Source organism: Propithecus coquereli, unplaced genomic scaffold (assembly GCF_000956105.1).
Source record: "Propithecus coquereli isolate 6110/MARCELLA unplaced genomic scaffold, Pcoq_1.0 Scaffold126, whole genome shotgun sequence".
NCBI classification, from domain to species: domain Eukaryota; kingdom Metazoa; phylum Chordata; class Mammalia; order Primates; family Indriidae; genus Propithecus; species Propithecus coquereli.
In genome coordinates, this window is record NW_012136747.1 from 2,057,048 (window position 1) to 2,071,395 (window position 14,348).

The 14,348-nt window shown below is 54.2% G+C and overlaps 1 protein-coding gene across 2 annotated transcripts in view; it reads left to right on the top strand.

Annotated features, from left to right (window-relative positions):
• The window catches only part of RANGAP1 (Ran GTPase activating protein 1), a 30,686-nt gene that overhangs the window by 11,290 nt on the left and 5,048 nt on the right, over positions 1–14,348 (top strand). For both annotated transcript variants that reach the window (XR_001137200.1, XM_012638113.1), the window contains exons 4-12: positions 33–92; positions 2,385–2,564; positions 5,246–5,380; positions 7,688–7,846; positions 9,647–9,760; positions 10,247–10,346; positions 10,432–10,516; positions 11,586–11,781; positions 13,080–13,199. Coding sequence is in view for 1 of the 2 variants with exons in the window: in XM_012638113.1 (XP_012493567.1) it covers positions 33–92; positions 2,385–2,564; positions 5,246–5,380; positions 7,688–7,846; positions 9,647–9,760; positions 10,247–10,346; positions 10,432–10,516; positions 11,586–11,781; positions 13,080–13,199 (1,149 nt within the window). In the remaining variant the exon portion in view is untranslated. The remainder of the gene's footprint in view (positions 1–32; positions 93–2,384; positions 2,565–5,245; positions 5,381–7,687; positions 7,847–9,646; positions 9,761–10,246; positions 10,347–10,431; positions 10,517–11,585; positions 11,782–13,079; positions 13,200–14,348) is intronic.

Genomic DNA, 14,348 nt, shown 5'->3' on the forward strand with positions numbered 1-14,348 from the left:
AGATAACTCCTCTGTTCCTGCTCCTGCCACAGCGATGCCACTGGAGCGACATGTTCACGGGGAGGCTGCGGTCCGAGATCCCACCAGCCCTGGTAAGTGAGCGATCTTCTCTTCTCACCTCCCCCAGGCACAGGGACCCCTCGGCAATTCCCAGGACTTTTTCTCATATACTTTCTTCTTTCTGGACACTAAGATAACCCTGTGGGTGACTGAGAGGCTGAAGTGGAAGCTAGGGAAGCCCGGCACATGCCCTGTGTCCTGCCAGAGGTGTGGCTGGGAGCACGGAGATAACGGGAGGGAGCCGCAGGGTGAGGACTCAGATGGGAGAATATAGAGCCGGGACTAAGGATCCCTGGGTTCCTGCTGAGCTGCGTGGTTTGGCTCACCGTGGATTTCACCCCCAACGTGACAAGATTGCCCTTGTTTTCCTGGCATCACCTCCCTGCACCCTGCAGTCCTGCCCCTCGTGACCTCCACCTGCACACATCCCTGTCCGTCTCTGGCCACTTTCTTTCTCCATACCACTCCTTTTGCTTTGGGTCTTGTCATTGGTGGCTTCCTTCTGCCTCTGTGTCCCATTTCCCCATTCCTGGGGCTCAGACTGGCTTGGGTCACATTCCTACCCTGAGTGTGTGTGTGGAGGGGGCGTCATGCAGAATAGAACAAGGCTTGCCTGAGCTTCTCAAGTGTACCTCCCGGTCTGGGGCCCGGCACCTGACAGCCCCTCAGGGTGCAGCATCTGGGGTGACAATCAGTGTGCTCATCGATGTCATTGAGTCCCTCACCACGGCCGCGCCGGGCCTCTTTCTCAGGCCTTCATTCATCTGGCCAGCACAGAGGGTCTAGAGATGCCAGTGCGCCAACCTCACTTGTGAAGAGCTTCAGTCCAGCAGACACCTCAGGGTCATCGGGTGTGCGGGTCTATGCTGGTCCCGAGGGAGGCTCCAGTGGGGACTGAGGAAACCCTCAGAGCAGGTGGAGGGCAAGTTGGTGAAGGGCGGGCAAGACCAGGTGAGGCTAGGATTTAGAATGTGGGTTAAGTAAATTCACTTGGGTGGTTGTAAGTAAAGGATTTCAAGTTAAAAAAGAGGGTGAAGAAACTTTCCTTTACGTACTTACTGTGAGTCTCTCATTGTGCATGTCGTTTTACTTAAGTGTTAGCATTTAATTTCCTCGGGCTTTGAGAAGGTATCTTTATCTCCTTATTCCCAGTGATGAGAATGAGTCTTAAGAGGGGGATAAGAGAACCCGGAGTCAGGGGATGACAGGAAGTGCGGGAAAGGTTGGGGGGCACAGCATCTGAGAAGGTTTGGCTGCTTGGGGCTGGAAACCAGTCAAGGCCACATGGCCAGGGCTGGGCCTTCTGTGGGCAGGGCGGCAGAGAGCATCCCACCTTTGCCATCATGTGACGGGAGAGCAGTGGACACTGTCTCAGGTACTGTTTCACGGCCTGGGTGGGGACACGGTGTCTCCCCTCCTGCATTCCTGTGCCCAGAAACCACCTGCCTAGCCCCAGTTCTGTCCCCAGTCTCTGTCAGAGCCACCTCTTTGCCTCCCTCTGACCATTTTTCCTGAAGGGAAGTGGGGGGTATAGGCATCCCCAGCCCAGTAGGTTCCTAAGAAGGCTCAGCACCCTCCTACCAAATCTGGTCCTCGGCCGTGGCTTGGAGATAGCCACCTCCGTCTGCCCAGTCACCACCAGAAACCCTAGAGGCATTTGTGCTGCCTCCCCATCCTTCCACACGTCCAGGACCCCCGCCGTCTGCAGGTCCCCTACTCTGTGATTGGGCTTAGTTCCTTCTCCTATACCTGTTGCCACACTGGCCAGGAGGCCCCTCTCTGTTGCCTGTGTTGCTGCCTCACATGTCCCTCAGCCACCTCAAAGCCTGTGTTCTCAGGCTCAGGTTCACAGTTCTTGGCCCAGTGGTCGAGGTTCTAGAGGTGCCCGTGCATCTTACCTGAGTTGACCCCTCACTTCCCTTCCAGCCAAAACCCATGCCTCGGCCCTTGTGGAGTCCGCTGGCTGCGCCCCAGGCACACAGCCTGCTTCATCATGCTTATGTCTCTTGGCTCACGTTTTTCAGCTGCCTGAAATCTTTTTATATTGACCAGCTGATTCTCGTCCAGACTGAGCTCAAATGCCACCTCCTACAGGGAGCCTTCCCAGACCACCCCATGCATACACAAGCTCCACTTCCTGGCTGAGTTAGGAGCCCTCCGCAGGGTTTCTAATCTGGGTGTATAATAAGGAAAAGTCTGTACTGAAATGGTCTGTCTGTGCCAGTTTCCCACTAGCCTGGGTGGCCCCTGAAGGCAGCTGGGCCTGGCACACAAGCAGCATCTGCTGGGCATCTGAATGTGACATGAGCTCCCTCTGTGCCCAGATCTCTCTAGGGGAGGGACTCATCACAGCTGGGGCCCAGCTGGTGGAGCTGGACCTGAGTGACAACGCATTCGGGCCCGACGGTGTGCAAGGCTTCGAGGCCCTGCTCAAGAGCTCGGCCTGCTTCACCCTACACGAGCTCAAGCTCAACAACTGTGGCATGGGCATCGGCGGTGGCAAGGTGGGTGTGGTGGCCCCTCTTTACCCTCCCTGTTGAGTTCCCAGCTACATCCACATCCATCTGAAGTGTGTGCTCCAGCCCTCACCATCTGGACGGTCAGCCCATCATTTTCAAAAGGCCTCTAAAGCAGCAGCTGCAGCCAGTGGGGAGGAGAGGCCGAGAGGGTGGGGTTGCCAAGCAACCATCCCACGTCCTTGCGTTGGCTTGGCAACGCGGAGTCAGTACTGCTGCATACCTGCTCCAACCTGCTGGCTCTGCAGCACACAGCTTGGGGCATCCTACACCTACTGTCCCCTCACAGCAGCTGGCAGGGCCAGGGCGAGGCCTGGCACACAGGCAGAGGAGGCAGCACAGAAAGGGGAACATGTTGCTCAGAGAGCCGCAGTTGCAGCCGCCTTTATTCCTGGACAGGGCCTTGCCTGGGGTGCTGCCCCCATCCTGCCAGCAAGTCATGCCGGTCAGGGAAGAATGGAATTTCTTTGCTTCCCAGAACCTGCACTGAGGGAGACCAGCCCTGGTCTTTCTCTCCTAGTTCTGTCCTGACTCCCTTAGATTCAGAGTTGAGAAACACTGGGTGCCAGTGTGCACCCCACCCTCCACACACATTCTCACCAAGGGGAGTAAAGGGCCAGGACACAAACTGACAGTGATTGGGGCGTCTTTTTGAAGCTGCGTCATATGCATTGCCTTAAATTTCCCCACCACACTGAAAGGTGGATGGTACCTTCCCCTTTCCCATGTGAGTAAACTCGGGCTTGGAGAGGTGGAGTTGAGCCGGTCACAAGGTGGATTCTGAGCCTTCACCCACGAGGCTCCGTTCCGAGCAGCACGAGGAGTTGTGAGGCCTACAGAGGCCCGGGCTGAGGAGCCAAGGGTGCAAGCAGGGGCAGGCTCTGTGTGTGTCTTAGCCGGCACCCCCTGGTCTAATGGGGCGGTAAGCTGTCCCTGTGTGCAGATATAAAAATGTTGCGTTGTTGCAGAAGACAGGTACAGTCCAACCTAGAGTTGAGGGAGATGCTGGAAGAGCCGGAGACACTATCTTACAGAATCCTTCGCTCTTTCCTCCATCACCTCACCCCTGCCGCCCATCAGTGCCGGGAGAAACAGGCTCAGTGAACTTCCCCAGATGACCAGTGCTTGTCTGGCCTGTCCCACGCTTGCAGTGGGATGATGTGGGGAATCAGAGTTTTGAAGCCCAGGGCCAGGGGCCCTCCCTGACAGACCTGCTGCCTCCCTCATCACTGATTGGGTTGGACCTCTGGGTCCGGGCCTTGCTGACCTGCACCTCTTGGGAGCTCCAGGCAGCAGGGTGTGGGTGTGTGACCAAGGCCTGCGGGTCCTTTGGAATCTGTTCCTTCCAGGCAGCGTGTATTAAGTGAGGTCCATGCGCCACACACCGTGGGAATGGGAGGGCCCAGAGGATCCAGAGGGAATGAGGTGTGGCCTTGTGCTTGGAAACTCTCCAGACCTGAATCTGCTCCCACGCTGGACTCCTGCAGGCGCTAAGGCCCTCACTGTGGTGGCCTCAGAGAGGAGCTGGGGGAAATGGGGATGAGCTAGCGCAGTCAGTTGCCCCTTCTGAGAAGATTCCTCAGAGGCTGGTCCACAGAAGAACTTCAATGCCTTTACCTTGAGCATATGTGTGACCTGCCATTGCCACGGTGGGGTTGAGCGGGTGTCACCCTGATATCCTCAAGACCAGCCATGTACAGTCTCATGTCAGGAGTGAGACCAACCCACCTGCCATTCGCAGTTCCGCTGAGTGTCTGCTATGTGAACTTGGCCAGTTCACTTGCCTCTCTGAGCCTCAGTGTCCTCGTTTGTAAAGTAAGGTGGACACCACCTGTCAGGCTGGTTTTGAGGTTGAACCAAGAAAGCGCAGAAGCGTCTTGCTGAGAGCTCTCAGGACCCGGTGGGTGTTCTATAAATGCTGTTTCTCTCCTACGCGCACTTGCTTGTGAATCCTTTATGTCACATTTACTGTGGGCTGATCTCTGCCAGCCAGTCAGCATTTCTAAATGCCTACTGGGGTAACTAGGGTACAAGCTACCTCCTGGCACCACACCAGGGACAGGCCAAGCTGCATTTAGGTGAGCCCTGCTGTGCCTGGGCACAGTGTAAAGCAGATGGGTGCATCTGGGCTGCTCTCGCCATGGCCAGCTCCCTTGGGCATTGTGGAGTGTGGAAGAGAAGCTGGAAGATGGATTCTGGTTCAAAGTCTGCCACTTGCTTGGTGACCATAAGAAAGTTTCTGTTCCTCTCAGAGCCTGAGGTTCTTCAGCTGGAAAATGAGAATCGTGCCATTCCCACCTAGCAGAGGGCTTGTGACAGTGAAGTGAGCTGAGCAGGGAGTCCTGCCCTGGACTTGGCTTTGTGTCAGTCCACTCAGTGTCATTCTTTGCCCTCCCTCGGTCTTCCTGTCTAAAGCGAAGCTAAACCCCACAGGCTAACACATGTGACACACAAACAAAGCGGCAGATGTACAAGCTGGGCACGTGTAAGGTGTGGGCACGTAAAGTGCTGGGCATGTGTAAGGTGCGACCATTGTGCTGTTAGCAGTTCTGTACCCCTACACTGCACTGGGGGGTGGTGTGGGATGTTGAGCAGTACAGAGGCAGGGGCCACCCTGCTGGCAGAGGGGCCTCCTGCCCATGGCCTGGGCCTCCACCCTTTCCCCACAGATCCTGGCTGAGGCTCTGACTGAGTGTCACCGGAAATCCAGTGCCCAAGGCAAGCCGCTGGCCCTGAAGGTCTTTGTTGCTGGCAGAAACCGTCTGGAGAACGATGGAGCCACTGCCTTGGCAGAAGCTTTTGGGGTAAGTGGTTTCTGTCCATCCTGCCCCACCAGGCCCTGAGGCACAGTTGGGTTAAGGGGCTGATAGCGGCCCATAACCTAGTGACCTGGGGAGAGTCGCTTTCCCTCTCTGAGCCTGTTGGCTCTTGCTGAAGTGGGCCAGAATTCCCAACATGGGTGTCTGGGAAGGCACGTGATCCGCCCCTCAGGTGTGTCACGTCAGGTGTCCGTGAGGCTTTGGGCAGGGAGGGCCATGTGCCAGGCACGGAGGAGGTGGTGCAAGGTGGTGGGAGAGCTCATGGTAGCCTGGTGCAGCCGCCAGGCTGGGGCACGGAGAAGGAACATTTCAGACTTTCTGACACAGGGAGACAGGCAGGAGCAGCATCGGGGCCCAGGTACCAGATGGGGTGATCTCAGGTGCCCTCCTCCCTTGTCCCCTCCAACTCCTATCCCTATCCCCTCAGGACACTGCTGAGTCCCTGCTCACCGCCAGAAGGCCACACCTGTCCCCCATGGGACTAGGAACTTTGGAATCTGTCGTCCTCTTAATTTAAATGTTTTCTTCAGCAAATAGTGTTCTAGCAATATTAACCATGCTCAGGCCAGAGCAGCACCCGTGGTGCTGCTGCATGGAGTGGCCTGGCCTGCCACAGACGCTGCCTTTGCAGGCGCCTCCCCTACCGCAGTGGGCAGTGGACATGGCAGAGATCTGCCTCGTGCTTCTCTGGGCCCCTGGCTGCAGGGCAGCTCCTGCCATCTGGGAGATAGCAGGGGACTAGTTGCTCTCCCAGGGTGCCCCCTTCCCTTGGCCCGCTGGCCCCAGTGCACTGGGAATGGGGTGCACTGTGGTTGTGCTGACGTTCGTACGGTGTCCTCTGGGGTGCTTAGAATGGGATTCTTAACCAGAGTCTGTGGGATCCCCTAGTCTGGATAGAATTTAGGGGGTCTGTGGACATGGCTGGGGAAAAAATTGCATCATTATTGTCCCTGAGGTAGCTATACATGTGGTATGACCTTCGATTATGAGCGTGGACAGTGAACCTCAGTGGCATTAGAAATTCCTGTGACTTTGTCACCAGTGGAAACCAGATACTTCATATCAAGTTATAGTTGTTGTGGACTGCAGATACATAGAAATATTTATTTCTTACTAGATCAAAGTCATACTATTAATAGTAGACCTGGCCCTAGATCTTGGTATTCAGTGCATTAATGAAGTTCGTATATTACTACAGCACACATTTGGTGTATTTTTGTAAATGTTTGACAATTGTTCCAATAGAATTGATTTCCTTTGTAATTCTGTATAATTTATCTCAAAATTTAAAAACATTTTTCTGAGGTGGGGGCCCAGGGCTTTACCAGACTGTCCAGAAGGCCCATGGCACAGAAAACTAAGAAGCCTTGACTCAGAACGTGCCTGGGCTGTCCTGTGTTGCTTCGTAAGCCCCTCCCATCCCCAACGCTGTGCGGAGTACCCAAGGACAGCAGGAGGTGCCCGGGCCAGGCCTGTGGTCAACCCTGGGTGGCAGTGGAGCCTGGGACACGGCCTAACCTTGAGAACTCAGGCTGGTGCAGACAAGAATGTGCTTCGGTACTCCAGGGTAGGGGTCACCATGATAAGGAGGGACCAGGGGCTCTGGGGGCACAGGGGAGCCCTGGACTCTGCTGGGGAAATCCAGGAAGCTGTCCTGGAGGAGGAAGTATCCAAAATGAGAGCTGTAGAATGCATGTGAATTAGCCTATCAAGAAAATGCTGACAAATAAGGAGATAGAATGTTCCAGATATAGGGAATGAGGTGTCAAAAGACCAGGATAAAAAAGGGCCAGATGGCTTAGGGAACACCCTCCTCACCCCTGGAAGCGGATGTGGCTTGTGAAGTGCCAGTTACATCGTGGTGCTGGGATAGGAGGGCCCTGAGCAGGGAAGGTCATGTGGGGCTGCAGCATCCAGAGAAGGGCTGTGACTGAGTACCCGCCAGAGCCCAGGGGTCCCACAGTGCAGAGGACACCAGACTAAGGTATCCTCTAGGCCTCCTACCTTGAGAGCTATGTGACCCTGGGCAAGTCACTTAGCCTCTCTGATCTCTAGTCTTCTCTGTCATGGGCAGATCCTATCCCATGTGGGGCTCCCTCCTGAGGTGTGGGGAGGACCACATGCAGCCATGCCCAACAGCGTGCTTGGCAGTTTATGCCCAAGAGTCCCACAGACAGGCTGTGCTGACGGTAGCCCCTCCCTGTGTCCAGTGTGTAGCATTGGTCTCCTGCCTGCCAGATGTCAACTGGCACCCGGGGGCCCACCTCTCCACTCTCTGTGCTGCCCCCCCAGGTCATTGGGACTCTGGAGGAGGTCCACATGCCACAGAATGGGATCAATCACCCTGGTGTCACTGCCCTGGCCCAGGCTTTCGCCATCAACCCCCTGCTCCGCGTCATCAACCTGAATGACAACACCTTCACTGAGAAGGGCGCAGTGGCCATGGCTGAGGTGAGGCGAGTATGGTGGGGCCACACCAGGACCCGGTAGACAGAGTCTGGCTGCTGCCTTTGCAGTGGACCTGTGATCCTTCGTTAGCAGGTGACTCCTCTGACCCCGACTCCCTGCCCACCTACTGTGTACCCCATGGGTCCAGCTCATTTGAACATGTCCTCAACAGGGTCACATGTCATGAGGTGACCAGTGCCCTTCTTGGGCAACTCTGAGTGTTTGTGCTGCCTTCATCCTGAGCTGCCTCTGTGCAGCCCGTAGCAGCCGGGGTGGTTTTGTTCTCAGGTTGCACAGGAGAAGGCTGCTTCTCCATCTGTTTTCCTCATGGATTTGTTCAGCAGTAGTATTTTGTTTTGTTTATTTATTTACTTTTTTTTTTTTTAGAGATGGCATCTCGCTGTGTTGTCCAGGCTGCTCTTGAACTCCTGGGCTCAAAGAGTCCTCCTGCCTCTGCCTTCCTAGTAGCTGGGACTACAGGTGTGAACCACCACCTGGCCCAGCAGCTGTTTTCTGAGCCCCTGTTTAGTGCCCAGCTTTGCAGCAAGTACAGACCCACAGGGTTGACAAAGACCCTGCCTAGCACTTAGGAAGGCTCAGGCAAGAGGACTGCTGAACCACAGCCTGAGCAACATAGTGAGACCTCATCTCTACAAAAAATAAAATTATTAGCCAGGCATGGTGGCACGTGCCTACAGTCCTACTTGCTCAGGAGGCTGAGACAGGAGGCTCGCTTGAGTTCAGAGTTTGAGGTTCCTGTGAGCTGTGATGACATCACTGCTCTCATGTCTGAGCAACAGGACAAGACCTTGTCTCAAAAAAGCCCCCATGGATTGTTTGAGCTCAGGAGTTCGAAACCAGCCTGAGCAAGAGTGAGACCCCGTCTCTACTAAAATTAGAAAGAAATTAATTGGACAACTAAAAATATATAGAAAAAATTAGCCGGGCATGGTGGCGCATGCCTGTAGTCCCAGCTACTCGGGAGGCTGAGGCAAGAGGATCACTTGAGCCCAGGAGTTTGAGGTTGCTGTGAGCTAGGATGATGCCATGGCACTCTAGCCCGGACAACACAGATTCTGTCTCAAAAAAAAAAAAAGCCCCCCAAAAAACCCTGCCTTTAAGTAGACCTTAATGTAAGAAGGGAAGGGAGCCACTGATCAGTGACGGGGCTCTGAACACAGTGGCTGCTTGGCTGCCTGGGTGCTGGGGCCCAACAGAAGGCCAGTCCTGCCACTGTAGGTGTTAGCAGAGGTGTTTAGGTTCTTGGAAGAGGTCACATTGTGGCTAAGTTGTACAGGACAAGTAGGCTTTCTGAACAAAAAGGGTGGGGAAGGGTGTTTCGGGCACAGCAATCCACAGCAGATGGAAGGCCCAGAGACTCGGGACAGGAGCCTTGCTTGGTCGGTCCTGGTTTAAAATGACCAGGGCTCAAGGTGTGTTTGGTGGTTGAAGGAGATGAAGAGAGGGAGGGAGGCCTCTGCAGGCTTGCTGAGTCCTTGACACTTTCTCCCATGGGTAACTGGGAGCCCTAGAGGGTTTCAGATTGTGTGAGATGTGATTATATTTGTGCTTCAGGAAGCGTTCTGGCTGTAGCATAAGGAATAGGGTGGAGGGGGTTTAGCCAGGGGCCCGGAGGCCAACAGGAAGGTGACAGGAGAACTGAATAGGTGTGGAGGAGGCCAGACTGGGGTACAGAAGAGGACAGTGTGTGGTGACTAGTGTGGGATGTGATGTTGCTGGGGCTTGCTGAGGGCTGGGGTGAGGCCTGCACCCTCACTCTGGACGCTTGCTTCCTCTTTGCAGACCCTGAAGACCTTGAGGCAGGTGGAGGTGATCAATTTCGGGGACTGCCTGGTGCGCTCCAAGGGTGCTGTTGCCATTGCAGATGCCATCCGTGGGGGCCTGCCCAAGCTGAAGGTGCCAGCCTGGCTGCCTGACACCCTCCCTCTGGGGTCTGGGCTTCTCCCCAACTTGGGGGTTACTGCCTGTGGTGGTAGGCTGTGGGGGAGGCAGGGGTCTGACGGCAGGTGGGCCCGGGGCTACACCCCAGCTCTACCACTTCTTTCCTGGGATTTTGTGCAAGTCTCCTCACCCCTCCTAGCCACGGTTTCTTTATAAAATGGGAGGACGTGGTGTACGTTATTAGGGTATAGTTTAAGGGAACAGGAGGGAGTGGTGTACATTGTTACAGCGGAAGTGAATATATGTAGCACTCAGCATACCATTGGGTACATGGTATCATGTTATATTTATCATTGGAGTTATTCTTCCTGCCTCCTCGGCCCCATCTGGAGGACAGAGCTCACCTTATCCTCACTTGGGGAAACCAAGGCTTGAGAGTAGGTAGGACCTGGTCTCCTAGCCCAGTGTCTGCCCCCCTCCACCCTTTCCTCTTACTTTTAGGAGCTGAACTTGTCATTCTGTGAGATCAAGAGAGATGCTGCCCTGGCTGTCGCCGAGGCCATGGCGGACAAGGCTGAGCTGGAGAAGCTGGACCTCAACGGTAGTCAGGGCAGGTGGCCCCAGCACAGATCTGCTGGAGTAGCCCTGCCACCCTGTCCTGACCACTCTGCCCTCCCCTTGAGCAGGCAACGCCCTAGGAGAAGAAGGCTGTGAGCAGCTTCAGGAAGTGCTGGACAGCTTCAACATGGCCAAGGTGCTGGCGTCCCTCAGGTAGGGAACTTCAGGTGGGTGACCCAAGAGGTCAAGGGTCAGGCCATTCCTTCCATCTGTTTCTACATTTATTTATTCAAAAAACGTTGGTCGAGCTCCTGTTATGTACCAGGCAAGCCTGTCCTGGGCACTCTGGGTATAAGGATGAGCAGTCAAGGTTTCTGGCTCGTGGGAGTAAGGCAGAATGATTAGGTTGTGCATATTCAACAAAGGAGCACACACGGGGCTGAGCGCGGCTGCCCTCTAAAGTGGGCGCGTTGCGGAGGCCTCTGGAGGGACGACGCGAGATCTAATCCTGACGTGGCGGGAGCTGCATGTACGGAGGACAGTGAGGCCAAGGCAGGGTGGGGTGGGAGGTGCAGGCACCTAGAAGGGGGTACGCTCAGGATTGTTCGTCAGAGTCTAGCTCTAGCAAGGAAGAGAGAGATGTGAGAGAATGTGGATTCCGGAGTTTACGGAGCCCACTGGAGGCGAGAGCGGGGTGGCAGGGGAGCTGCCTTTGCCTTCTGGATCAGTTGGTTTGGGCCTCCAGCATCTGGCTCCCTCTGCCCCTCTCACCTCCAAGTCTTCATTTGTGTGCCAGATGCTCAGTCCTATCTCCTCAGTGCTGGGCCCCGGACTGCTGCTGGGCACTGGGGACACAAAGGGCCATGGTGCGGGGAAGTAGAACAGCCTTCCTGTGGCAGCAGGAACACCTCTGCACCTATAGCTTCCTGTGGTCAGCCAAATGTGGTGGCCCTGCCCCAGCATCGGAGCCTGGGCGGTACTCCTGCCGAGCCCTGGGCCCCAGCTGTGACAGAGCTTTCTTCCTTTTCTCTGTCTTCCTCTGGGACTGGGGGATCCTTTGGGACAGGATGAGATTCGATTCTTCTGTGTCTGCATCATGGGCTTCCTGAGTGATGACAAATGGGGAATGTGCTCCCTGGTCATCATCTGCTCCTGCCCTGGGAGCAGGGGTTCCACCCAGGGTCCCCTTGCCTGGCTCGGGTTGCCAGGCTCACGGAGCCAGGCCTCTGGGCCAGCGGCCGCTGGGTGGGGAGGGTCTGCTTTAGCCAGCTCCCCTCTGCAGTGATGATGAGGATGAGGAGGAGGAAGAGGAAGGAGATGAGGAGGAGGAGGGAGATGAGGAAGAGGAGGAAGAGGAAGAAGAAGAGGAGGAAGAGGAAGAGGAGGAAGAAGAAGAGGAGGAGGAAGAACCACAACAGAGAGGGCAGGGAGAGGAGTCAGCCACGCCCTCAAGGAAAATTCTGGACCCTAATGGTGGGGTGAGTGCCTGACCATCTGCCAGGATCAGAGCCCTGGTCCCATGAATGGATCTGGAGGCGTCTTTGTGGGGGTGTAGGTCCAGTTGGGTACAGTAGCCGCAGATGTTTTTTGATTGCAGAATATTAAGTAAAAAAGCAAATCATCCCAATGCAATGATATTTGCCAATATTTCTATTTATCCCAGTATATTATAGATATATTTGTTTATAAATTATGATTATAACATATATAAGGCTGCTGCATTATGTATTAATATATTATAAAACATACATAAATATTTGTAAAAGAATTAAGTAAAAAAAAAGCATAAATTGAAATTCTGAATTTTTTTCCCCACCCTGAGATTGTGGCTAGGACTGTGGTGTCCCTTGCCTAGCCAGGGGCTGGTGGTGTCAGGGCTGCCACGCGTTCCATTCATTTGTATCCCCTCCAGGTTCCAAATAAAGCTCCTGGAGAACGTGGGTTTGGGCAAGGGTCCCCACACTCAGGATGAATTGGGCTGCTTCTCTGGTTTGTGGAAGCAGTTAAACAAATTGCTAGGCACAATTTTTTTTTTTTTTTTTTTTTTTTTTGAGACAGAGTCTTCTTCTGTCACCCTGGGTAGAGTGCCATGGTGTCAGCCTAGCTCACAGCAACCTCAAACTCCTGGGCTCAAGCGATCCTCCTGCCTCAGCCTCCTGAGTAGCTGGGACTACAGGCATGTGCCACCATGGCCGGCTAATTTTTTTCTATATATTTTTAGTTGTCCAGCTAATTTCTTTCTATTTTTAGTATAGACAGGGTCTCACTCTTGCTCAGGCTGGTCTTGAACTCCTGAGCTCAAACAATCCTTCTACCTCAGCCTCCCAGAGTGCTAGGATTACAAGCATGAGCCACCACGCCTGGCCTAGGCACAATCTTAGTATTAAGTTTTTCTCTAGGCACCTCTGGGGCTTGCTAGTAGTGCTTACCCAGTCTGGACTCTAGGTCTAGTGGGGTCTGCTTTAGGCCCCACGTGCCTCTTGAGTCATTTCTGGGGCACTACATGTGTCAGCAAGGATCCGCTTGGCCATAGTGAGTCCCAGGAAGGTGGCTTGCCCTCCACCCCAAAGGCTTCTGGACAAGGAGCCAGCCAGGGCAAGCATCTGTGGGTGACCCAGAGGGGTGGGAACTGCAGCTGAGTGGGAAGAAGCATTCTAGGCTATGAGCCTGGGCTGGCTAGAATGGGATGGATGGTGCTGGGTGTGGGGATGGGCACAGCCCGGGCGAGGAATCTGGGGTCTGGAATTCTACAGAGCCCCTGTGCCACCCTTCTCAGGAACCAGCTCCTGTGCTGTCCTCCCCACCTCCTGCAGACGTCTCCACTTTCCTGGCTTTCCCCTCTCCGGAGAAGCTGCTACGTCTTGGGCCCAAGAGCTCCATGCTGATAGCCCAGCAGGTAATAGCAGCACTTCCCAAATCCCACCTAAATTGCCAGAGAAAAGGGATGATCACAGCTCAGGGGATTGGGAGGTGATATTGGCAACTGAGGGTGGGGAGGCTCGGTGTGCTACTGTTGTCTTTTTTTAATATAAACACGTAAATGAGGGTGTCCAGTGTATCTGTCAACCTCTGGGGGTTGCACATGCTCCCACTGGGAGCACACTTGGCTCCAGGAGGTGCAGCCTGCCACTTCCCAGTGGTGACTGGAGTTAGGGAGTTTTCTCAAGACTCTCATATGTGCACGCCCGCACCTCGTCTTCTCTCTGCGTGTTCTGTCGGCCTAGCTGCTTCTAGAACAGTTCTGCTGCCCAGGGCCCCTTTGGAGGTCACATGCTTATTGCAGGGAAGCTGCCCTCACTCCAGCCTCACTTGTTGGTTGGTTGGTTCACTCACACAGAGATGATTATCGAGTGCCTGTTTTCTGCCAGGCACTATACTTGGGCATGATTTTATTTAACCCTTTTGGCAACCCAAAACGTAGACCCTGTTACTCTTATTTCATAGATAAGAAAATTGGGGCTCAGAGAGGTTACTCTCAGAGTTGGCTTGACATTTTGGCTGATTTCCTTTTGATGTTTTATCTGTTTTTGTTTGTTTGTTTTTGAGATGGTCTTGCTCTATTGCCTAGGTTAGAGTGCAGTGGTGTGATCATAGCTCACTGCAACCTCAAACTCCTAGGCTCGAATGATCCTCCTGTCTCAGCCTCCTGAGTAGCTGGGACTACAGGCGCATAGCACCATTCTTGGCTAATTTTTAAAATTTTTGTAGAGATGGGGTCTTGATATGTTGCCCAGGCTAGTCTTGAACTCCTGGCCTCAATTGATCCTCCTGCCTCAGCCTCCCAAAGTGCTGGGATTATAGGCGTGAGCCATTGTGCCCTGTCTGAATTCTTTTTTTTAACATGATAAATGAGATTCTGTAAGCGTTTTTGCTTCTTCTCATTTTCATTTAACACCATGCATCATTTGCCTGAGTCAGTAAAACTCTTCTCGTGCCCTTTGTTCCAGAGAGTGGACATAGCACTTACAAGTGAGCCACTGTTTGTGGACATTGGCTTTTTTCCCCACTTTCCTGTCATGGGGTGAGATCAGCTTCCTCGCATGCG